This window comes from Rhinopithecus roxellana, chromosome 8 (genome assembly GCF_007565055.1).
Source record: "Rhinopithecus roxellana isolate Shanxi Qingling chromosome 8, ASM756505v1, whole genome shotgun sequence".
Lineage (NCBI taxonomy): Eukaryota > Metazoa > Chordata > Mammalia > Primates > Cercopithecidae > Rhinopithecus > Rhinopithecus roxellana.
This window is the reverse complement of record NC_044556.1, coordinates 108,852,081-108,876,681: the sequence shown is the minus strand read 5'-3', so window position 1 is coordinate 108,876,681 and position 24,601 is coordinate 108,852,081. Positions and strand designations below refer to the sequence as shown.

Below are 24,601 nucleotides of genomic sequence, written 5' to 3'. Positions count from 1 at the left end.
TGTAGAAAGTGAAACAGATATTCCAAGGCTCTTCTTTCAAAACAGTAATAGTGGAGGCATTAATGCTCCATGCCTTGATGAAGCCTTATGAACGTAATTATTCTGATTACACTAATTGCTTCCTGGGGCCTAGAAAAACCAAGGAAAGCATTAGCTCTACGCCAAGGCGCTAAATTAATTTCTGAAAAATATGGTTCATCTGCTTTGCAGCAACCATTTATTTGTGGGTTGTCAGTTGCTTTTTAAATTTCTTTGAGCATAAAAAACAAAACATTTACTTTCCAATGTCTTTTTATTCAAAAGAAATGAGAATGGCATACTGTACGATCTCAATCTTGTCATAGCTGATTTGCAAATTCAGGGTTTAATGAAACAGCCCTTCAGAACTATTCTGGGCTCTTAAGTAACTGAGAAAGACTATTGCTTGGGCAATAAAATGGGAACATGATGATCAACTGACCCTTACAGATCAAAATTATTGTTTACATAAAGAGTATTTTATTCTTTTTCATTGCTGTGTAGTATCCCTTTTTATGACCATTTCACACTTTTAAAAATCCATTCATTCTACCATTGATGAAAATTTGAGTTGTTTCCAATATTGGGATATTACAAATACTGTTACCCTGAGTATTCTTATAGATATCTTTTGGTGTGCAGTATACTGATATGGCTTTAAAGGTGTTACTGTTACCTAACTGTGTGGCACTAAGACAGATATTGCTTACTAGATACTTTTAAATCACACAAATTTAGTTTCTGAAATATAACTAATTAGCATGTACAGCATCAAAACTTTCCTACTAACAGCACCAGGGAAACCTGTTGATCATAAAAAGCTATGGTTGTTAACCTTGCCAAGCACGGCAGGAGGATTACCTTGACAATTTTAATAGTGTCTCAGAAGGAGGAAAGTAGAGAAGAGTACATACATGGTTTTATGGGCAGGGTTAATCAGAGGATGGGTTTAGATTGAGTTATCAGACTTTTCTAGCTTCACCATCTATAACTTCAGTATCAGTCTTCTAATGCTTCTAAATAGTTCTTTTACAGATGCTACCACTAATCCCAAGAACCTCTTATCAGTCTTTCTGTTAAACATCTACACATTTCAACTTAATTATTTGGAAACAGTGACATCATTAGCAAAAAGAAGCTATGGTTAAATATACTAAAAATCAGTAAATTGTACATCTTAAATGGATGCATTTTGTGGTATATAAATTATATTCCCATGAAACTGTTTAAAAACAAAACAATAAACAAGAAGCCTTGGTTAGAAGTTCAGAGACCAAAATTCCAGTTCTGCCTCTTCTATAAACCAGCTACGTATTCAGTCAGTAAATATTTGAGGACTTATTTGCACTGGAAATCAACTAGTAGGCTAAACTGACATGATCCTAATACTCTCAGAGCATTGGCAGGGGAGAGAGAGAGTACAAGTTATGTGTAGGTGTAGAAAGAGGCAATATTTCATGCAGAAGTATATGCCTTGTAGCCGAGGGCTGCAAAGAATGCCAGTGTGACCAGAGGGCAGTGAGGGTGGCAGAGCATGAGTATAAGATGAAAGTGTAGACTGTGCAAGGAGGCCAGATAATAAAAATAATTTTGTCTCTTTTTTTAGAGCAGTGGGAAACTGTTGAGTTTTAAGGGCAGGGGAGGTGTGAATGCCATATTTGTGTCTTGGAAAGATGCTTTGGCTGCATGACAGCATTTGGATTAGAGATGTCTAAGAATGGAAAGAGGTACACACACTAGGAGACTGCAGTTTTGGTGAGAGATGATGGAAGCTCGAGACTAGTGAGGAAAAGGGAGGTGTCAACATGAGCCCTAGATTCTAGGAGTCCGGAACCTGAAGAAAAAAAGAGTATTTTTGTAAATTGACCTTTGTAAAATTTTAGGGCAGGATGTTTCAAAATTATCCTCTTAATGACTTAGTTTTTTAAATAGTATAGACTGTAATAAATACGAGTGAAAGATCAGACAGATTTTCATATTAATGTACTAGTTGGTGTTATCATCTTCTACCATTAACACTTTTAAAAATGTGTTTAATTTGTTATACTGAAATGAGGCTGAAGGGATTTATAACTTCAGTAATTTGAAATGCAGTGTATTTTGCTTTTGTGTATTATCTTTGTTTCAACAACTATGGTTTTATTTCCCCTCAGTATTTGATTTTCATCAAGCAGCTGATGGTATCCAGGAACAACAGAGACAAGAGCAAGCAGGAAAAAAGTATGTGTGTGTGTTTTTTGTTTGTTTGTTTTTTGTTTGTTTTTTGGTTTTGGTACATACAGTTTAAGCATTTACAGACCCTTATATTTTAATTCTAGACCAGAAGTTTAAGAAAAGTAAGTATTAGAATATCCTGTTTTAGAGAAAATCAGTAGGATTATGAACATATACTTAACAAGAAATAATATAAACAGAAAATAGTCACATGTAACTTTATTCACTGTAATGATCTGACCATAAGACCTACATCTTTCTTGTCTAACTTAAAGCTTGTTTGGATTTGTTTTTAAGTTTGGGTACAACAAAAAAGGGCATTGGCCCAGTTTATTCGTCCAAAGCTGCTCGGAGTGGACTCAGGATGTGCGACCTTGTTTCTGACTTTGATGGCTTCTCTGAGAGGTAACTAACTTGTGTTTCAAAATGGAAGGAATGAATGCATTTTTAGATTTTTTTTTAAACCTAGGGTATAAAATGATACAGTCAGTGTTCTAGTTAAAATAGTGGTGGTTGGCCTTTTTAAGGTTTGAAATGTTAAAGTTACCTTTATTACATTATACTTAATCTTTAGTTACAGATTAACTTCATGAAAAATAACATGACGGTGATTTAATAGAATGTCCTACGAAGACAAAGGCAGAGTTATATTTAAAAATTGAAATATGGAATGGTTTCCTGAGAAATAGAATGATTCCAGGGGCTGTGGCAGTCCTTGGGTGGTTACATTCTAAGGTCTTGATCCTTGCATTTTCAGGCCTGGAGACTCCTTATGTCCTCCCACCCAGAAATCATTAGCTCTCAGATACTGGTGAATTATTGTATACCAAGCTCAACTTGAAAAACAGAGATGCTACGTTAACACATGCTTTCTGTAGCCAGATCTCCATGGGAAACCTAATAGTCATCAAAAAGCTACTCAGTGACTCAATGAGAGGGAGTTGGTTGTGTATAATAACAAGTGGCATCAAAGCTATAATGAATGACATTGTATCCCCTTTCAATCGACCACGTAACATTTGTCTGCACTGGCAGTGCACCTTTACTGAAGAATGTTAGATTGCTAATGTCTGCCTCTCTCTCTTTTACAAGTATCATGTAAACTGCCCCCTTTTGTTATGGTACAGTATAACACAGTTAATTCAGATTTAAGTCTTTTGTGTTTACAGATTTTAGTCATTCCATTTCTCTTCCCTCCCTACACACATATCACCTTAATTATATTGTTGGTATGCCTAAACTTGAGTAAAAAATAATTTGAATGTCTTATGTATTCATATGGCTGATCTCCTTTATTAAATTTTATTTCTCAGAAGGTAATGTCAGTTTCAGGATTAATTTGCTGTTAAGATCATTTACCATCTGCAGAAATCATTTGAATCAAATGATATTATTTTAAATATTTTTGTACAGAGTGGTAATGTCTTGATTTATCTGTGTTTCTCAGGTTTAAAGTTCTAGCTAACCAATACAAATCTATATACCCTACTTTGGAAATAGACATTGAAGGTGAATTACAGAAACTCAAGGTAATGCTTTCTGACCTCTTTAATGTTCTTTTTAATACTTGTTTGCCAAATTGGCATCTAGATCTTTTCATTCCTGCAGGCTTTGGGTAAGAATTGGCAAAGGAAATTGTTTGTCTTGGACGTGGTATGTTTGAGTGGCTTTACATGATATGGCTTAGACAAAATACTGAGCAGGGAGCAGGAGGAGTACCTGAAGTAAAGGAGACAGAGTCCAGATCATACATCTCATGTGCAGTGACAGGGAGTTTAGATCTTATCCTGGAGATAATGAAAAGCTACTAGGAAATTTTGAACAGAAAGAAGACTAGATTTGCGTTATGTAAAGATCACTTATAACAGTTGGAGGATAGATCAGGAAAGGGCTGAGTGAGAACTTTTCAGGCTAACCAACCCGTTTAGGAAGGATAACCCCATAGGGCCAGTTTCTTTAGCACTGCACTTTTTTTTTTTTTTTTTTTTTTTTTTTTTTTGAGACGGAGTCTTGCTCTGTCGCCCAGGCTGGAGTGCAGTGGCCGGATCTCAGCTCACTGCAAGCTCTGCCTCCCGGGTTTACGCCATTCTCCTGCCTCAGCCTCCCGAGTAGCTGGGACTACAGGCGCCCGCCACCACGCCCGGCTAGTTTTTTGTATTTTTTTTAGTAGAGACGAGGTTTCACTGTGTTAGCCAGGATGGTCTCGATCTCCAGACCTCGTGATCCGCCCGTCTCGGCCTCCCAAAGTGCTGGGATTACAGGCTTGAGCCACCGCGCCCGGCCTAGCACTGCACTCTTAAGAGACAAATAAGGTAATTGACCAAAGATTAGTCTTTCCTTGGCAACTATTAGGTGTCAGTGGTGCTTACATTGGTCAGTAGTTGAAATTCCTATCCTCTCCATTCTTTCACCTTCTACTATTTTTGATGAACTTCAAACTGTTTCCTGTGAATCTGATTATTATTTCTTCTTATCTATAAATAAGTATCAATATCAGTTCCAGAACTGAGTAGGAATCTACAAACCTCATATTCCATTCTAGAATAAATGCAGACCTTAGGTCTGCCCAACCACTAAGTTCTAAACAAATATGACCTACAAGGAACATTTTAAATGTTAGGTATTTTCATTTCGTTGCACTGATTGCTGTTACGAATAGACTGCCATTTTCTTTTTATTCAGTTATACAATAAATATTTTGTTTTATTTTATTTTTTGAGACAGGGTCTCGCTTTGTCACCCAGGCTGGAATACAGTGGCATGAACACAGCTCACTGCAGCCTTGACCTCCTAGGCTCAAGGGATCCTCCCTCCTCAGCCTCCTGAGTAGCTGGGACTATGGGCACACCACCACACCCTGCTAGTTTTTTTTTGGTAGAGATGGGTTTTCACCATGTTGTCCAGGCTGGTCATGAATGCCTGAGCTAAAGCAATCTGCCTGCCTTGGCCTCCCAAAGTGCTGGGATTACAGGCATGAGCTACCATACCCAGTCTATTATGCAACAAATATTTTAACTTTTTGACTAGCAACTTGGAAATATTTACTTGCCAAAGTGTGAGTATGGCTTTTCAGTTCCATTTTATATGTGTTCCATGTGAATGTAAAGTAGATGAATAATAATAAATAGAATTGGGTAAGAAGATTCTTACAGGTAATATATGTTGAACCAGAAAACTTTAAGAAACAAGTGTGATGACTAGTGTGGTCATTTCAGGCATAAAAATAGAAGTAAAACAGGAATAAGTCAGAAACTGGAGGCTAGAGCCAAGGAGTGATCATACGTTTATCAATGGGTATTCACACACAGGAGTGATCACACGTTTATCAATGGGTATTCACACACAGGAGTGATCACACGTTTATCCATGGGTATTCACACACAGGAGTGATCACACGTTTATCAATGGGTATTCACACACAGGAGTGATCACACGTTTATCAATGGGTATTCACACACAGGAGTGATCACACGTTTATCAATGGGTATTCACACACAGGAGTGATCACACGTTTATCAATGGGTATTCACACACAGGAGTGATCACACGTTTATCAATGGGTATTCACACACAGGAGTGATCACACGTTTATCAATGGGTATTCACACACAGGAGTGATCACACGTTTATCAATGGGTATTCACACACTCAGGCGGGTTCGTGAGTAGATTCTGTAATTTCCATAGTAGTCTACATATTTAAACATAGTTGAACCTAGGTTTCATGCAGTTATACTATAAGGCCTTAGGGGAAGCTCTTGGTTCTTTTACATTTTTAATTGAGTTCTGAAGTTAAGCAGTAGTACTAACAATTAAATGCTTGAGAAATGTTTATAATGCCCATGTGTTACATAGTATTGGACATTACTAGTAATAGTGTAGAGATAGATGATGTTACAGTAATGGGATAAAATTTAAAAGAATAACAGCAATCAATCCCTAATAGTTGCATACTTGGCAGTGTAACTTGTGGCCCTCACCACATTTTGAGAATCACTCTGATGCAAGTTTCAAAATTCATGGTCGGCCAGACTCATGTAATTCAGCACTTTGGAGGCTGAGGTGGGTGGATCACTTGAGAACAGCCTGGGCAACCTGGGCAAATTCACCTCTACCAAAAAAAGAAAAAGAAAAAAAATGTAGGTGGTCACGGTGGTGGTGCAGCTACCCAGGAGGCTGTGGTGGGAGGATTGCTTGAGCCTGGGAGGTCGAGGCTGCAAGTGAGCCATGTTCCCACCATGTACTTCAGCCTGGGTGACAGAGCAAGGCTCTGTCTCAAAAAATGAAATAAAATAAAAAAATCATGGTTTTGTGGATTATGTTATAAATGCAACTTTTCAAATACCTCACAAAATTTAAAAGCACAATGTAATATAGTCATTTATTTTTATTTTCCTGAAAGCTGGTTTATGAAGTATGACTGCTTTGCTGAGAGGGTTTTATTTGCAGTGAGGTTAATATAGAACCTTTGAATTTCACTGTATCTCTAGTTTTTGTTGAGTTAATGCCTCTTTTTTGTTCCTGGAAAATCAGCATGAGAGATGAAAGCTAATCCAAATGTTACAATAGAGTGAGCACCGTCACCAGTCCTTTTCTACTTTGCGTTTTTCAGTTTTCATGTCATAAAGTCAGGTAATTTATTCTTGTTCTGGTTATGTTAAACATTTATTAATATACATGGAAATTGATTTTTGTCTTTGTGTATAGGGTTATATGGAAAGGATTAAACCAATGGTGAGAGATGGAGTTTATTTCCTATATGAGGCCCTACATGGACCACCAAAGAAAATCTTGGTAGAAGGTGCAAATGCAGCACTATTAGATATTGATTTTGGTAAGTAAGATATGATTTATAGTTAAGGGAGCTTAACTGAACCCTAAGTAGTTAAGATATAAATAAGTAATATTAGCATTAAGGAGTTTTAAAACAATGTTTTTAGCTTGTATATTCAGGAATGATGAAAGTTTGTCATCTTGTGGCACTCTTTTTAAAGGAATATTACAGAACACACAATACATGTGTTAAGTTCCCTATTTTATTAGAAAAATAAAATCATCATTTGAGTTCAGTAGGTCTGAGGTTTTGTAAATTGTGGCTTTCATTGGTTTATGGTTCAGTTTCAATGCCTGGAACTGTAAGATAAGATAAATTCTGTCGAAGAATATGCATCTTTAATTCAACCTTTTAAAAATGTGTACATTATTATGAAGCAAGATTTATAAAAGCCTATTTACATAAATTAACTCCCTGGGCATGAGACTCTGAATTCAGAGCATTTCCTTCATCTTCAAAAGGTTAATTAATGCTTAACTTCTTTCTTCAAACTACTGCCTCATTAGTTTGTTGACCGTTTCATTTAAATATGATTTCTCATGATTAGTCTGATTGTTCTCAGCTTTTACTGACATTTCGTGGGCTTTTGTCTCCAAGTAAACTATTGAAGAAAGTGTATTTCTGTATAGTAGATACGTGTTTTTTATACCGTAATATGCCTAGCCAGTCTGGAAAGAAAACAGAGTGTCTACTTGGTAGAGTGAATAGTTAAATATGAAGGAGACCTTTGGGGGTGAGGAAGTATGCCACTCTTTAACTAGCTCTTACAATTTGAGGGTTATTCCCTCAGTAGAGATTAAACGCTGGGGAAATGTTGAATACTACAAAATTCTTGTGTTGCCATCACTCCAGATTGCTACAACACTTTAAATATTCATATGAGGGAGTCATATTTGTTTTACACTAACAGGGAGCTCTGAAAACATGTAGATGAGTTTCAGCATTAAATTTCTTCATAATCCATTAAGTGAGTAGCTACCGTAAAGAGCTGAGTCAGTAACTGTACATGCATTCAAGGAGCCGCTCTGTGTAAGCACTTCAGTTAAAGCTCTAACCTCGTCTTTATATCATTACAGCTAAAATGAATAAAAAGTAAAACATTGGGACTTTGAGGGGACAGTTACAGTTCAGATCTGTTAGATACCTATAATGTACTCAAATGCAGAATTGTAATGGTATTTCTGTTTTAAAATGTGTTGTTTATGTGTATACTATATTTTAATGTCTGGTTCTGTTTTTAGGGACTTACCCTTTTGTAACTTCTTCAAATTGTACTGTTGGAGGTGTTTGTACTGGTTTGGGTATGCCCCCTCAAAATGTTGGAGAAGTGTATGGAGTTGTGAAAGCTTATACAACTAGAGTTGGTATTGGTGCCTTTCCTACAGAGCAAGAAAATGTAAGCCTATTCTAAGTAAATAATCAAAATGTATTAAAAATTCATTCTTCTTTTTTTTTCTTAATGAATTATTGTCTCCGATACCTTTCACTCAATTTGCAAGATTGGTCAGAACAACATTTTCGTAAATACATAATTTTGGCTGGACATGGTGGCCCCTGTCTGTAATCCCAGCGCTTTGGGAAGCAGAGGCAGGCGGATCACTTGAGCCCAGGAGTTCAGGATCAGCCGGGGCAACATGGTGAAACCCTGTCACTCAAAAAAATACAAACATTAGCTGGGTGTGGTGGCGAGCACCTGTAGTCGCAGCTGCTGGGGAGGCTGAGCAGGAGGATCGCTTGAGCCCAGGAGGCAGAGGTTGCAGTGAGCTGAGATGGCACCATGGCACTCCAGCCTGCACAACAGAGCGAGACTCTTTCTCAAAAAAATAAAGTCAACAAAAATAAACAAAAACTATGTAATTGTAATGATGCCAGACTATAAGAGATAATGAAATGATCGTTTTAAGCAGAAAGGGGCAAATCAAGGACTTGGGTAGATCATAGGAAAAACAAATTGTAGGAAGTGACCTTAGCTTAGATATTTGAGCATGTTTTCAATCTTAGTTTTCTTCAAAAGGGCATTATGGTATCAATGACTTATTAGATGTGTTTGCCTTATGGTTTTCAGGAAAAATATCAAACTACAGCTCTTGGAAGAATTGGCTGGATTCGTCTATTTAATAAATACTCAGTTTTTTTCTTAATCTGTCAATCTAAATTTTAGAAAGTTATCTGTATAACATTGTAAAAAATACTGACTTTAAAAAATGATAATAAATGAAGCATTCCAAATAATGCCTCCCTCAGATAAAATCCATCATCTCTGTGGAATTCTATCTTCAATTTAGTTATTACCTGAAAGATGTTTATCTCACAGAGGCTTTGCTATGGTCTCTAGTATATATTATTCCATCAAATATATAGCACTGCTATTCTAATCCTAAAGTTTTATTTTCTGTTCTGTAGGAAATTGGAGAATTATTACAAACAAGGGGGAGAGAGTTTGGTGTAACCACTGGAAGGAAAAGAAGATGTGGCTGGTTGGACCTCGTTTTGCTCAAATATGCTCATATGATCAATGGATTTACTGCGTGAGTATTCTTCAGAAACATTTAAAAATATTTCACGAAATCATAGATGATTAATAGCCATAGGTTTAATTTTGTGGAGTACCTTAATAGGAAATTTTCACTCTTTAGACTCCATATTGAAATTGTAGTGCCAGGCAGAAGTAGACCAAGATATAGGGGGAAGGGTACACAAGGAGAGGGACTCCAGGTTATCCTCCTAGACATCCAAGGTTGTTGAAAAGAATCTTGATACTCTTACATGTATGTAAGTATAGAGGCAGGCAGAATAGGGTACATAGTCAGATAGCTGGATAGATAGGTGAATAGATACATAGGTGGATAGATAGATAGGTGAATAGATAGATAGGTGGATAGCACAAACACCGTGAGCATGTACAGAGGGGAGGCGATGTACCTAGTGATTAGCGCATGGGCTTAATGTCTGAGTTCCTGGATTCAGATCTCAGATCTGTGCATTATGCGTGTGTACCTGAGCAAGTTAATCATTCTCTGCCTCTGTTTTATCCTCTCTAAAATCTATATAACAGCATTACCTACTTCATAGGGGTATTTTTAAAATTAGGTGAGAAACATAGAGTCTATAGCATACTGCCTGGCTAACTGAAAATGCTCAGGAAAAGTTAAGTTGTTATTAATGCTTATACATGATTAGGTAAATAAATGTATTCATATCTGTATTAGACTGAACTTCCAGTAAATAACAATAAGGTTAAAAATAAAATTTTTGGACGAGAATCCCAAATTTAGTTTGTTATCTAATTTCCACAGATTTTCTCTTTAAAACCTGTTTGCCGGTCAGTTTGTTGGGAAATTTTGATGTATCATGAAGAGGTCCTTGATGTGGTTTTTCTCACTCTTCTTTGACAATTTCTGACCAGAAGGGTAGAGGTGATGGTAACCAGAGTGAAGAACTGAGGGATGCTGGCATGTGTGTAAATGTACATGTATCTTAATCATCCATGTAGTGTAGTGAGTTCTGCTGTGTTCCACGGCCACAGTGCGACCTTAACTCCAGGCAGTCCTCCCACAAATACATGTTGTTTGTTCATCAATCATAGGAAAGCTGATCTGGGCATGGTGGCTCATGCATATAATCTGGGCACTTTGGGAGGCCGAGAGGCAGGAGGATCGCTTGAGGCTGGGAGCTCGAGACCAGCCTGGGCAACTTGGTGAGACCCTGTCTCTACAAAAAATACAAAACAATTAGCTGGGCCTGGTGGCACACGCCTGTAGTCCCAGGTACTCGGGAGGCTGAGGTGCAAGGATGACTTGAGCCCGGAAGGTTGAGGCTGCAGTAAACCATGTTTGTGCCACTGCAGTCCAGCCTGGATGACAAAGCGAGACTGTCTCAAAACAATCAATCAAAAAAGAAAGCAAAATTCCTCAGTGAAAATCTATTACAATTACTAGCAAAGGAACTCAGTGTACGTTGTCCTCTAGTGTCTTCTGTGTGGCACGCTTTAAAATCTAATCCTAACCTGTTTTCAGATTTGCTTTAGAACTGTCAGCTTTGCATGAATTTTTCTGTACTCCTGCATTAATCAAATTAGAGACTAGAGCCTTTAAGAGTTTGCTCTTTTAACATTGCCTTTTCTTCCAAAATTAGGTTGGCACTTACCAAATTGGATATTTTGGACATGTTTACGGAAATCAAAGTTGGAGTTGCTTACAAGTTAGATGGTGAAATCATACCTCATATCCCAGGTATTTTCTTGTAGGAATATCTAGAGGATATTATAAGGTGAATGTATTAGAGCAATTTCATAAAGCTCTTCCATATAATTTGTGATAGATAGATAGCAACAGGCTTGATATGCCATTTATGATTTGTACAAATTAGCTCACTTATTGTTAGTTATTTGGTTCATAGCTAATACTTATTTAGGTGTTGGGTCACAACAAGCATGTGCTCAAACTCAAAGAAAAAGCATGGACCTCTGAGCCCAGCCATACTGCTCTTGAGTCTCATCTTCCCTCCTTTGAAAGTAGTTTCCATGGAGGTATTTCTCCCTTCCTTGGGAAAGTATGCCACTCTTTAGAGTGGGTAAGAAGAGCGGTAAGAAGAGCCCTTGTCTTGTTAAGCTGGCTCTCAATACATTAGCCCTCCCTATCCTTCAGGCCCCATGAATTACTTTCTCTGCCCTTTATTCTATCATAGTCATTTGATAAGGATTAGGAATATGCCAAATGAAGGAATATTGACTAGCTTAATAAAACTTGATGAGCCAGTAGGTTTTGTGACTACCTTATGACCACTGTTTCTTAGGAATTAAGGATAGCTCTGAGTTCTTAGAAATTAAATGCATATTATCTTTCCTTTTCTTACATGTATATAAGTATAGAGGGAGTCTAGATATCTTATAAAGAAGTATCTACTGTCAATTGTAGGATAATATTCACTTGGAAAACTGGCCGTTCCAATATATGTTATGTCCTGGTTCTTAATTCTATTTACAAAGCTATTTCAAGAGTTATAACTTCAAACACCAAAGAGAATAGTCTAACCAAGTATAATGACATGTGGCAAGGTCTGCCATAGAGAATATTACAGCAAAGTCTTTTAATTAAAATATTAAAAACTAACAAAACAGATAAAACTTGTCAATTTCATGTGTTTAATTTTAAAGCTGTTTTTGGTCAAGATCCCCTGGAACCACTCTTGAGATGAGATTTGTATCCAAGAAGTGTAGTAGAGAACGCTTTCAGCAGTAGCGTTTGTGAAAGAAGCAGAGGGACTAGTTTAAATGCAGTGCAGCCCATCCCATTGGGAGCCACAGAGCTAGGGTGGCCCTTTAGAGTTGTACTAAATTGAGGCAAGTAGCCAGAACTTTGTGCCTCTGCACAACTAGCCACTGAATAAGAGCTGTTCCTCAAGTGAGGTAGCTCCCTTTGGCCAAGAGCAGTTCCTGGAGAGGGACGGAGCTATGAATCAGCAACATGCAGTACTTCCCCACCAGCAGCAGAGAGTGCTTAAAGAGGGTAAAATAAGTTGACAAGCCTCTGGGAATAGCTCCTGTAGGATTCTGGTTGTTGTCTTTCCAAGGGAAACTTACAAGAGGAAGGTTAGTGGTGTAAATTAGCCCCTACCATGGCTATCACAGCAGGAAAGTAGCAGCAAGAGTCCTATTAAGCTTAAAGCTAAGGCTCCCCCTATCATGTTGGATTTCATGTGCCAAAGCCAGCAGGCGGAGAATGGAGTCACTAGAAGAGGTAAACGATTCTGATCAGCATCTCCAATATGCTTTTAAACCCACTGGGTGAATTTTTATTTCTAGAATTTCCATTTAGTTCTCTTCTCTACTTTCTGTTTCTCTACTGAGATTCCCTATCTGTTCACTCAGTAACAATGACATTTTCTTAATTTATATTAGCTACCTTTTTTCTGTTAGTCTAACCTTTAGACCATCTCAAGTCGAGTTTCTCTTGACTGTTCTTTTCCTTGGTTGTGGATCACTGTTTCTATGCCTAATGACTATTGGTTGACTGTTAGACATTGTGGATGATATATTAAAGAGACCCAGATTCTGTTACCTTCCTCTGAATAGTGTTGATTCTTGTTTTAGGGGACAATTGAATTACTCACTGATCATCTTGAACTTGTATAGTTTGGTTTTATGCTTTGTTGTGTAGTTACGTGGAAACAAGATGTTTTTCAAACTTTAAGCTGGTATAAGTCAGTCTCCAAATTTTGTCTCTTCTATAGATCTTGGCAGAGCTTGGTTTTTGGCTTCATTATAGGGGGTTTGTAATAGGTTTCACTCAAGGGCGTGACTTTTTTCTTAAAGAGCAGCCTTTCTGGTGGCTCTGCTGGATACCAGGAAAGTTAAGGTATAATAATGAGATCTCTTCAATCCAGCAGTGCTGGAGCACCAGCGTACCCTGTCCCTTCCTTTTCAGCAGCACTACCTGACTTCTAGAGTCTGGTAGAAGTCCCCCCAACTGTGTAGCAGGTGAGGTCTGGTAAGCCTCTGCTGGTCCTGCTCTTTACCTGTGGTGTCCTCCTGTAGCCATGGGACTCTCACATGGACTTCTCGGGGGTCCTTCTCTCTGCAGCTCCTCTCTGATGCCTGGCCCTGCTGATTCTGGCTGCTTCAACTTTCCTGAAGTCAGCTGTCTACGTCCCCAGTCCGTGGAGCTGCCATTCTCTGTTTACACCAGTGTTCTGAACTGTGGTCAGGAAATTGTTCCTAGGCAGAAAGTTGGGTGGCTTCTGGGCTGGCTTGTGAGTTTTCTTTCCCAGGAGCCATGGCTTTGTGCCTGCCTGTTGTCCACTGCCTAGAAGGAGTTGTCATTTTGAGAGCTGGTTGGGAACTGTGTATTTTATGATGACTAGAAATGGAAGCCCCGCTGATTCTCTTAATTCCTCCCACCACCTCCCACAGCAGTTCTGGCGTACCTACTTAGTATGGCTCGTTACTTTTTCTACGCTTCTGAGAGCATTCCTAGCAGGATGTGTTCGTCATCTCTGTGTCATGCATCATGAGAGGATATTCTCTTATCAATATACTCTTCCTCAACTTTGTTCTACCACCTGCTGCCCCCCTTGACCCAGCATCCCTCAGGATCCAGTTCCATATACACTCTCTTGGTGCCTACTGGCAAATGTTGGCTTGTTCCTGCAGATCTTTTAGAATATAGTATCTTTCCTTCCTTAGTAGGCCCAGTGCTTCCTTAGCCAGGTTACATTGGGACCTGAGCCTAGTTATTTGCTGACCAGGAGGGGGAAGGTGAAGGTAGATGTGAGATGGGTACATGCTGCCTTGCAAGACAGAGGCCTCTGCATCATCTTCAAGCAACAGGATGCCACAACCTTTAATAGGAAGTAGTGGGACATTTTGCAGACCCAGAGAGTTGGGAAAATCTAGGGATTCAGGATTTTCAGGTATGTCAATTCAGATGTCCCATTCAGAGTCTCAGGGCCCCAGTTTTTCCCAAACAAAGCTCTGACTTTGCCATAGCAAACTTGCTGGATTGCAGAATTCAGCTTTTTCTGGAGCTTTGCAGTCTATATGATTGAATTCTCATCTTAATCCTCGTTTTTTGCTCTCTGCTATAGGAGATGGAATTTCGTCTAAGTTCTGCCAGACAGGTTGCATTATCTTTCTCCAGTTCGTGAATAGCATTCATCGAGAGCCATCCAGTTCTGTTGTTCCACTGTGCTCGAATCTCAATGCCTCAGATAGAGGCTATCCGTACTCTATTTACCCCAGTGATAGTCCTCATTGCCAGCCAGCCAGCTAGCCAGTGATCCTGCCTCTTAGTTCTCGTTTTAGAGCTATCTTCCTCTGACTGTTCCTGGTGCCAGCTATCTTAGATTGAGTTCCCTAGGAAACAGACTCCAATGTAGAGATTTGCACACAGGTGTGTTTGCTCATAAGTGCACTGAGCAACAACATCTGTGAGAGAGTGGGAGAAGCAGGATTATGCAGAGGGAGAAATTGCACTGCAATATAGTTGTAAACAAGCCTTCGCTGATCTCTTAGGGAGTTCTGGAGCTAACATAGCCCTTGACAGTTGTCCCAAATTAAGGTTAAGTGCCTGGGTTGTTTCTGTTCCCACATTGACAAGTCAATGGATATGGGCTGCTGTGGGGCGGCAGCTCCCTTCGGTGGAGGGGCCAGTCCTGCAGAGGCTCTGAACTGTGAGTGGTCAGCAGGCAAAGCTCCCACAGCTCTCAGTCTTCAGAGAAATCTGGGCAGAGTACCATAGCATCCACTATATTGACTCAAGTCAAAGAAACTCTTCTTTAGTACATTTTCAGTTTCCATTAGGGGATACAGAGAAAATAGGTGGAATAATGAAGAAAATTTCAAGCAGAACCATAGATTTCTCAGAACACAGCAGGTATGCAGGCCTTCTTTCTGTGAGGTTGCTGTCATTATGCAGATCTACAATCCCTATCAATAGAATGGAAATTCAATAAGCTTTAAAACTGGAAAGTTTTAAGTTTAGCACCCAGATTCATTTGGCAGCAAAACCAGACTTGAACTAATGTTAGTATTACATAATCTTTATCCTCTTATAGCAAATGATCGTATGTGTTGCTGCAGAAATATGTTTGATTATAGAATACTACCCCAGATGGTATTTGCACTGTTTTACCTTTATACTACCTGAAGAATTCTAAATCCCAAAACGTATCTGGCTCCAAAGATTTTGAAAAGAGATTCTGAACCTGCAATATATCAAAAAGTTGTTTGACAGTAAGCAGTGTGTACCATGAACAAATATCCTCTTTAACTTTTAGCAAACCAAGAAGTCTTAAATAAAGTTGAAGTTCAATATAAGACTCTTCCAGGATGGAACACAGACATATCAAATGCAAGGGCATTTAAAGAACTACCTGTTAATGCACAAAACTATGTTCGATTTATTGAAGATGAGCTTCAAATTCCAGGTAAACATAAAAAACACTTTGTGAATGACTGTCTTTACTTTTGTTTTTTGTTTTTTGTTTTTTGTTTTTGAGACGGAGTCTCCCTCTGTCCCAGGCTGGAGTGCAGTGGTGGGATCTTGGCTCACTGCAGCCTCCGCCTCCCGGGTTCAAGCTATTCTCCTACCTCAGCCTCCCAAGTAGCTGGGATTATAGGCGTGTGCCACCACGGCCAGCTAATTTTTGTATTTTTAGTAAGAGACAGGGTTTTGCCGGGCGCGGTGGCTCAAGCCTGTAATCCCAGCACTTTGGGAGGCCGAGGCGGGCGGATCACGCGGTCAGGAGATCGAGACCCTCCTGGCTAACACGGTGAAACCCCGTCTCTACTAAAAATACAAAAAACTAGCCGGACGCGGTGGCGGGCGCCTGTAGTCCCAGCTACTCGGAAGCTGAGGTGGGAGAATGGCGGGAACCCGGGAGGTAGAGCTTGCAGTGAACGGAGATCGTGCCACTGCACTCCAGCCTGGGCAAACACAGCGAGACTGCGTCTCAAAAAAAAAAAAAAAAAAAAAAAAAGAGAGACAGGGTTTCACCATATTGGCCAGGCTGGTCTCTCCTGACCTCGTTGATCTGCCCACCTCAGCCTCCCAAAGTGCTGGGATTACAGGCGTGAGCCATCATGCCCGGCCAGCTGTCTTTTCTTTTAACTTACCTGTCTGCCTTTGAAATAGAATAAAGGAAAGATCATTGTTACTTTACAGAGTGCACATGATTTGCATAAATGCCCAGGAAGATACAAAGTCATAATTTTATTCCTTAAAGTAAATATAGTGTTCATCTTTGTAGAAATAATAGATTACTTCTCACCCTTTCTGACCCTGTCTTTAATCCTTAGTCTGTTTTGTTTAATCCTGTGACATTGTCTCATTCCTTTCTTCCTCTTAATAACAAATCCTCATGTATCTCTACCACCACCAAAAATGGTTTGTGTTTCTGGGGGATTAAAAATGGTTATGGTTTGTTTGGGTTAAACTATCCTTGAGATTTAGAGTTTCCTGAAAATACATTGGGAAGTAATAGGTGTAGAAAATGGGAAATCTCACTAGAAAAAATGTAAGAAAAGAATTTTTAAAAATAGTTAAGACTGTTTATTAAAGAACAAATATAAGATGGCAAGGGAGTTAGGCATCACAACGTTATGGCTGTATCTAGTTATGCGAAGTCATTCTTGTAACAGATGGCTTTTTCCTTATATTCTTTTGTTGGCATTGATGGGTATTTGAAAGATAAGAAAAAGTGAAGTGTGTGGGATGTGTCCTCCATATAAAATCTATTATGCACTTACTCTGATTTCGCCTTGTGGTTCATTTGTATTTGTGGTTCGTTTCCAGCGTGATTCTTCCCTCCTAGCTTGATGTCAAATTTAGTAAGCATATTTGCTTACTGCTCTTAGTCAGCATTTTCTTGAAATATAAACAGCAATGAATCTAACAGAAATCTGTAAAATATCACAAAAGTTGATCCTAACAGTACCTTAAGGAAGCTGGTAATTCTGCAAATAACCTAAAACCATGTGGTGCAGATGATTCGATTTCCATAGACTCATGTAGTGGGCAGTTTCTGAGGCTGTGCAAGTTAAAATCATATTCTCATCTAGATGTTTAAGATGCTTATCTTGGCCAGTTATCAGGAACTCAATCAAACTTTCTGTAGGTCTGCTGGTTTTGGTCAATGTTTTACTATCCTAAGTCATTAGAAATGAGGAAATTGAAAATATTGCACAGTTAAAAAGGGAACAGTAAGGCATACTATCCTGTGCTGGGTCTTGTTTGTACATCCTGTTTAGAAATAGGCACAGTCTGCCGACAGGATAGAGAACATCAAAAGGGCACTTAAGGAAAAGTTATGGTGATACTGAGCAAGTGGGGACTACCTGTTTTTTAATCCCAAAGAGTAACATTAGAAATGAATTGATGCAGATCCTTTTCTCTTTGTTTTCTCCTAGTTAAATGGATTGGTGTTGGGAAATCCAGAGAGTCCATGATTCAACTCTTTTAATGATTGCCAGTAACACGAGAAACACTCCTTGAGAGGGAGAGGAAAAGACTTTCTGAAATATTTCATTTAGGACCTGCACATTCAAGAATAAAGACATTGAAGTAAGTTTGAAGCCCTACAGTTGTTTATAGTCTTTTCAGATGGATGCCTATTGTGGAGATTAACTTTGGCATATTCCAGTGTCAGCTTTCCTTAGCTGGAATTGCCAAGTCATTTGTTGCTCCTGCTGCTCTCACGGTGCCACGTTTTTTTTCAATGTTTAGTAATAGTATCATCCATGTTGTTCAATATCTAAAGTAGAATTACTTTTAATGTAGTTTTTCTTCATTATTGTCATTGCGTGTTCTTAAGTTTTACCCCATTAGATGGTAAGAACAATTAATGCAGTTTTGCACAAATATTTTTGCATTCTGATCATTCAATTCTGTTATTGTAATCTTTGTTGTTAGAAACAAATGATGGAAACATAGGGGTTCTGTAAACTTTTGTAATACTTATGAATTCTGTTTAAATTGTGGGCTGTTTATTTTCTGCTGAGACCATTGCAAAACTGAGCTTTGGTGGGTTGGGAGGGGTTATATATTCATGGGTCCTTTAATTTGTACAGAGCACAGAACTGATTTCTCTCTGTCAGTGATTTAATACATTGAACATTGAGTGAAATGTTCAAAGAGAAAAGATGTTTCCCAAAACAACAATCTTTATGTTAAAAATAGTCATTAAAAAATCTGTTGTAATATATGGCGGATATTTTTCTTTAATTTCAAACATTACCTCTGAAATGTATATCTTTTCTTTTTTATCTTACTATTAGTTTTAAATCTAGTGGATTGGTTTTCAACATTGTGCCTGCCGATATGCCTACAAAATCATCTGTAAGTGTCAAAATGAACCCAAGTTGTTAACCATAATTTTGATTATGCCTTTATTTCTTTCTTGAAAAAAAAAAAAAGGTGTTATTTTGACAATTAGGCATAACATTGTTTTGTAGATTATCTTTTAATGAACTATTTTACATGTTAAATTAGGTGCCACTTAAATTTATTTTATTATACCATCAATAGCTGATTAAAAGAACCAAATATTTCTAGTATGCTTTGCGTATTGTGTTTTTGTTCTACTAAGAGAGGTTAGTAACACTAGTATATAGGAACGAGCTTTATCTCTGTAGTGTAATACTTAGTTCAAGAAAAATTCTAAAATAGGAGCAGTATTATTAGACTCAGGAAGTATAAAGAACAGTACAGATTATCCTAAAAGCCAATTATTGATCAATAATGACATATGTAAAAATAATTTATAATGAATATATAATTTCTTTTTCATAGAAAATGAATGGGCTTTTAAAGTCTGCATTCTTATCTTGGTTACAAGTATTGCACTATTAAAATGTATTTTTACTAATGGTTCAGAAACAGATACAAAGAACCCATTCTTCTTTTCAAGTATACGTGTTAGACTCTACCTAGGTATTGGGTATGCAGTGGTGACAGGAGCACAGTCTTCCTCAAACTTACTATAGTGGGGGACAGCATGGTAACCAAATAGAGATTTATAAACAGTAGTTACATGCTGCAGTGGAAAAGTACAAGGTCTGATGAATGAGAATCTAGTCTTAATTTAGCAGGGATTGGAGAAGGCCATTAATGGAAATAATGTCTAAACAGACCAAGCAGATGAGTACAGAGCAGACAGCGGGACATGTACTGTACAAAGGCCCAGAGGCTGGAAAGAATTTGGAAAGTTGGAGCAACTAAACAAAATGAGTGAGGGGCTGATGGGATTGATTAGCTTGGCAGTAAATTCAAGGAGTAAAATCATGGGCGTGTGTGTGTGTGTGTGTGTGTGTGTGTGTGTGTGTGTGTGTTTTGAGGCAGAGTCTCGCTCTGTCACTCAGGCTGGAGTGCAGTGGCGCTATCTCAGCTCGCTGCAACCTCCGCCTCCCGGGTTCAATCGATTCTCCTGCCTCAGACTCCTGAGTAGTTGGATTGCAGGCACATGCCACCACACCTGGCTACTTTTTGATTTTTAGTAGAGACGGGGTTTCACCATGTTGGCTGAGCTGGTCTCGAACTCCTCACCTCAAGTAATCTGCCCGCCTCGGCCTCCCAAAGTGTGAGATTATAGGCATGAGCCACCACGTCTGGCCAAAACCATGTTTGACATGAAAGAAGAAGACTATAATATAATACAAGACATACAGTAGTTCCCCCCTTATCCATGAGAGATACGTTCAAAGACCCCCAGTGGATGCCTAAAACTGGAGGTAGTAGTACCGAATCATATATGTACTGTTTTTTCCAATACGTACCTGTGATAAAGTGTAATTTATAAATGAGGCATAGCATAAGATTAATAACTAATAATAAAGTAGAACAATTATAACAATGTACTATAATAAAAATTATGTGAATGTGCTCTCTCTCTCAAAGTATCTTCTGTGGTACTGCACCCTTCTTGTGATCATGGGAGATGCTACAATGCCTCTGTGATAAGATGCAGTGAGGTGATGCAGGCATTGTGATATAGCAATGGGCTACTGTTGACCTTCTGTGTGCCTGAGTCTGTGTAATGGCTTGGTGTCGCTCATTTCGAGGGATTCCTAGCTGAAGTCTTTGCACGGGCTCGGTGCTTTCTGGAGTGACACATTGCCGTTAATCACAAGATGTTTTCTGTTCATACCTTCCACCCATAAACGGAATGCCTTTTCCGCCTTAGCACTTATCATGCACTGTGGCCACAGCTTTTGCAGTTTGAGGTGTAACAGCAAAACTAGCATGAATTTCTTCCTCCTCCTTCAAAATTTCACAGATTTGTGCTTACTGTAAATCTTAGCAACATCAGCATATGATTTGTTTTTATTTCCTTCAATAGAACTTTCACTTTTTCACTTGAAATGAGTACTTTTCAGCTTCCCTTTGGCATACCTGAATTGCCAGCATCACTACTCTTGTGCTTTGGGGCCACTCTGAAGTAAAATAAGGGTTCCTTGAACACAAGCACTGAGATACCAGGCAGTTGATCTGATAATCACTCGATCTGATAACCAAGACAGATACTAAGTGACTAACAGGCAGGTACTGCAGACAGTTTGGAGACACGGGACAAAGGGATGATTGACATTCTGGGTAGGACAGAGAAGGATGGCCTGATGTCTCATTATGGTACTGAGAGCTGCTTGCAATTTGAAACTCATAAATTATTTCTGGAATTTTCATTGTAATATTTTGGGGGCACGTTGGGCCTACGGTAACTGAAACCAATGAAAATGAAACCACAGATACGGGGAGACTACTGTATTAAGCTTAAGAAGGCCCTAAAGCGAGCACAGGAAAATTGCCGAAACTATATGCTCTAAATTTCAAAACTCAGTAGATGGAAACTGCATGGCAGAACAAGACACTGAAATGGGAAGAGGGCCTATTTAATACATATTTTTAATATAGTAATGAATATAGTTGAATAGGGATGCAAGAATATCTGAGGCATTTTTGAGAAAGTAACATGTTGAGAGAGGAGTCTTTTTCCTGCCAGATGTTAGAACATTACAAAGCTACTGTAATAAAAATATATAGCATTGCTATGAGAAAGAACAAATACACAAGAGAAATGGAATAGACATTCCACAAATAGATGCAAGCGTATTTGGGAACTTAACACAGGCTTATCTAATCTTAGGGAAAGCCGCCTTCATAAAAACAGCAAACTCAGGAACCTAGGGAAAAAATGTTCGGATTGAACTGAGTTTATATATATATATATATATATATATATCTAGTATTATGAACAAAGTTTTTTTTAAAAGCCTGAGAAAACAAACTTGGGAAAAAATATTTCAATGCATATCCCTAATGTACAAAGAGCGAAAAAAGGGACAAGTAATAGAAAAATGGACAAAAAATTAATATATATCAAGCAATCCACAGAAAAAGAAATATCAATGGCCCAAAACATGGAAAGTGTTCACCTCTACCTTTCCCTATAGATTAAAAAATATAACTTAACATTGAGAAACCACTTCGCATCTCGAATTGGTAAATATGAAAAGATCAGTGCTACTAAGAATGTGGAGAAATAGATAATTTCATAAACTGCTGGTTACAGTGTGAATTAGTTCCGTTTGTAGGGGAAGCAATTTGGCAATATCTGTTAAAATTTGTATTTGCAAATCCTTTGACCTACCAGCAATCACACTACAAAAAGAAAACAGAAGGCTGGGCTCGGTGGCTCACACCCGTAATCCCAGCACTTTGGGAGGCTGAGATGAGATCAGGAGTTCGATACCAGCCTGGCCAACATGGCGAAACCCCATCTCTACTAAAAATACAAAAATTAGCTGGGTGTGGTGGCAGGCACCTGTAATCCCAGCTACTTGGGAGGCTGAGGCAAGACAATCACTTGAACCCCGGGGTGGAGGTTGCAGTGAGCTGAGATCGTGCCACTGTACTCTAGCCTGAGTGACAGAGTGAGACTATCTCGGAAAAAAAAAAAAATACATTTAAAAAAAGAAAAAGGCAGCCCTATTTCATATGTAATTGAAAACAATGTGAAGGTCTGTTAATAGCATAAGATAGTATTCTATGAAATAGAAGAGAGGAGGGAATAAAATATAAAACTATTTATATTTGTTGGTCTAAACCAAGGACAAAATATGCAAGGGTGTATATCAAATGGTTAACATTGGTTGCTAGGAGAGAACTTTGAAGTTTTCCTTACACATTTTTGTACTGTTTATATTTTTAAGAGCATATAGTTTTTTAATTATTTTTAAGAAATGAGTTAGAGGCCGGGCATGGTGGCTCACGCCTGTAATCACAGCACTTTGGGAGGCCGAAGCAGGCGGATCACGAGATCAGGAGATCAAGACCATCCTGGCTAACATGGTGAAACCCTGTCTCTACTAAAAATACAAAAAATTAGCCGGTCGTAGTGGCGGGCGCCTGTAGTCCCAGCTACTTGGGAGGCTAAGGCAGGAGAATGGCGTGAACCCGGGAGGCAGAGCTTGCAGTGAACCGAGATCGCGCCACTGCACTCCAGCCTGGGTGACAGAGCAAGGCTCCATCTCAAAAAAAAAAAAAAAGTAATGAGTTATAGCAGTTACTGAGAATAAATTGCTGTTTCAAATGTACCTGAGAACTGAGTACATTCAGTGATTAATAGTTTTAGGAATCCACAGTGTAAATCATGGTCAGTATACTTTTGGGGAAGGATAATTGAGATGTTGACATTTGACATCATGTTATAGGCTCGGTCTTTAGAAACCGTATGAACATCCACACTGACACAAATACCGATATTATAAATGAAAGAATATGCTATCATTAGATACCAGAGTCATATACTGTACAAGCTAAAAGATTGCCTGTTTGGAACATGCTTCCAGAATTTAGGGAAAGAAGATATTACTGGCTTTTTAACTTGCTGCCCACTGCTTTTTTCTTTTAAGGTTGAAAAGTAATTTTGCTTGGAAATACCAACAACCGTTAGCCTAGATGTTTTTGTAGAACAGCATCCTTCTTTCTAGAATCTACCTGAGAAGAAAAGATCTGGGTGACTTTTATACACAGTATCCATCAGTCTTCTTTCACCTTTCTTAGACGTTTTTTCTGGCTTTGTCATTTTATTTTTTACCAAAGTGATACATGCATATGATTTTTATTTAAACAACTTTATTGAAGTGTAATTTATATATTATAACATTTGCCTAAGTATGCAGTTCAATGATAATAGTGAATTTACAGAATTATGCAACTGTCATTACTGTGCAATTTTAGAACATTTCCATCACACCCTAAGGATTCCTCCTGCCCATTTGTAGTCAGTCACCCCTATTCCCACACCCAGCCTCACAAGTCTACTTTTTGTCTCAATAGAGTTGCCTTTCTTGGACATTTCACATAAATGAAATCACAATATTTAATCTTTTTGCATCTAGCTGGATTTTTAAATGTCTTTTGAGACAATACCATGTGCTTCATTCCTTTTTTAATGCTGAATAATATTCTATCATATGGATATACCACATTTTATTCATTCATCTGTTCATAGACACGAGTTATTTTCAGGGTTTTTTTTTTATATTATGATAGTACTGCTGTGAGCATTTGCATTTAAGTCTTTGTGTGGACATAGGTTTTTGTTTCTCTTGGGCAGATATCTAGGAATGGAATCTCTGGGTCAGATCATACATTTATGTTTAACGTTTAAAAGAAATTTCCAAAGTGACTGCATCACTTTACATTCCCACCAACAATGTATAAGGATTTCCATTTCTTCACATCCTCATCAATAATTGTTATTATGTATCTTTTGATTATAACCATTCTAGTGGGTATGAACTGTTGGTTTCTTGTTTTAATTTGTGTTTCCCTAATACGACTAATGATGTTTTAGCATTTTTTATGTCTATTTATATATCCTTGGCGATGTTTATTCAAATATTTTGCCCATTTTTAAATTGGTTGTTTTTTAATTATATAAGAAGTCATTGTACATTCTAGATTCAGATTCTGTATTAGATCTAATTTGCAAATATTTTTTTCTAGTCTGTGGCTTGCCATTTCGTTGTCTTGGTGAT

The 24,601-nt window shown here is 38.3% G+C and overlaps 1 protein-coding gene across 1 annotated transcript in view; it reads left to right on the top strand.

Annotated features, from left to right (window-relative positions):
* Positions 1-19,117, top strand: part of ADSS2 (adenylosuccinate synthase 2) — a 44,388-nt gene extending 25,271 nt beyond the window's left edge. Inside the window, exons 5-13 of the mRNA XM_030936158.1 lie at positions 2,172-2,238; positions 2,530-2,637; positions 3,680-3,761; positions 6,939-7,065; positions 8,307-8,461; positions 9,469-9,593; positions 11,200-11,297; positions 15,841-15,990; positions 17,972-19,117. Coding sequence (XP_030792018.1) covers positions 2,172-2,238; positions 2,530-2,637; positions 3,680-3,761; positions 6,939-7,065; positions 8,307-8,461; positions 9,469-9,593; positions 11,200-11,297; positions 15,841-15,990; positions 17,972-18,024 — 965 coding nt within the window. The 3' untranslated portion in view covers positions 18,025-19,117. The remainder of the gene's footprint in view (positions 1-2,171; positions 2,239-2,529; positions 2,638-3,679; positions 3,762-6,938; positions 7,066-8,306; positions 8,462-9,468; positions 9,594-11,199; positions 11,298-15,840; positions 15,991-17,971) is intronic.
* The last annotated feature ends 5,484 nt before the right edge of the window (positions 19,118-24,601 follow it).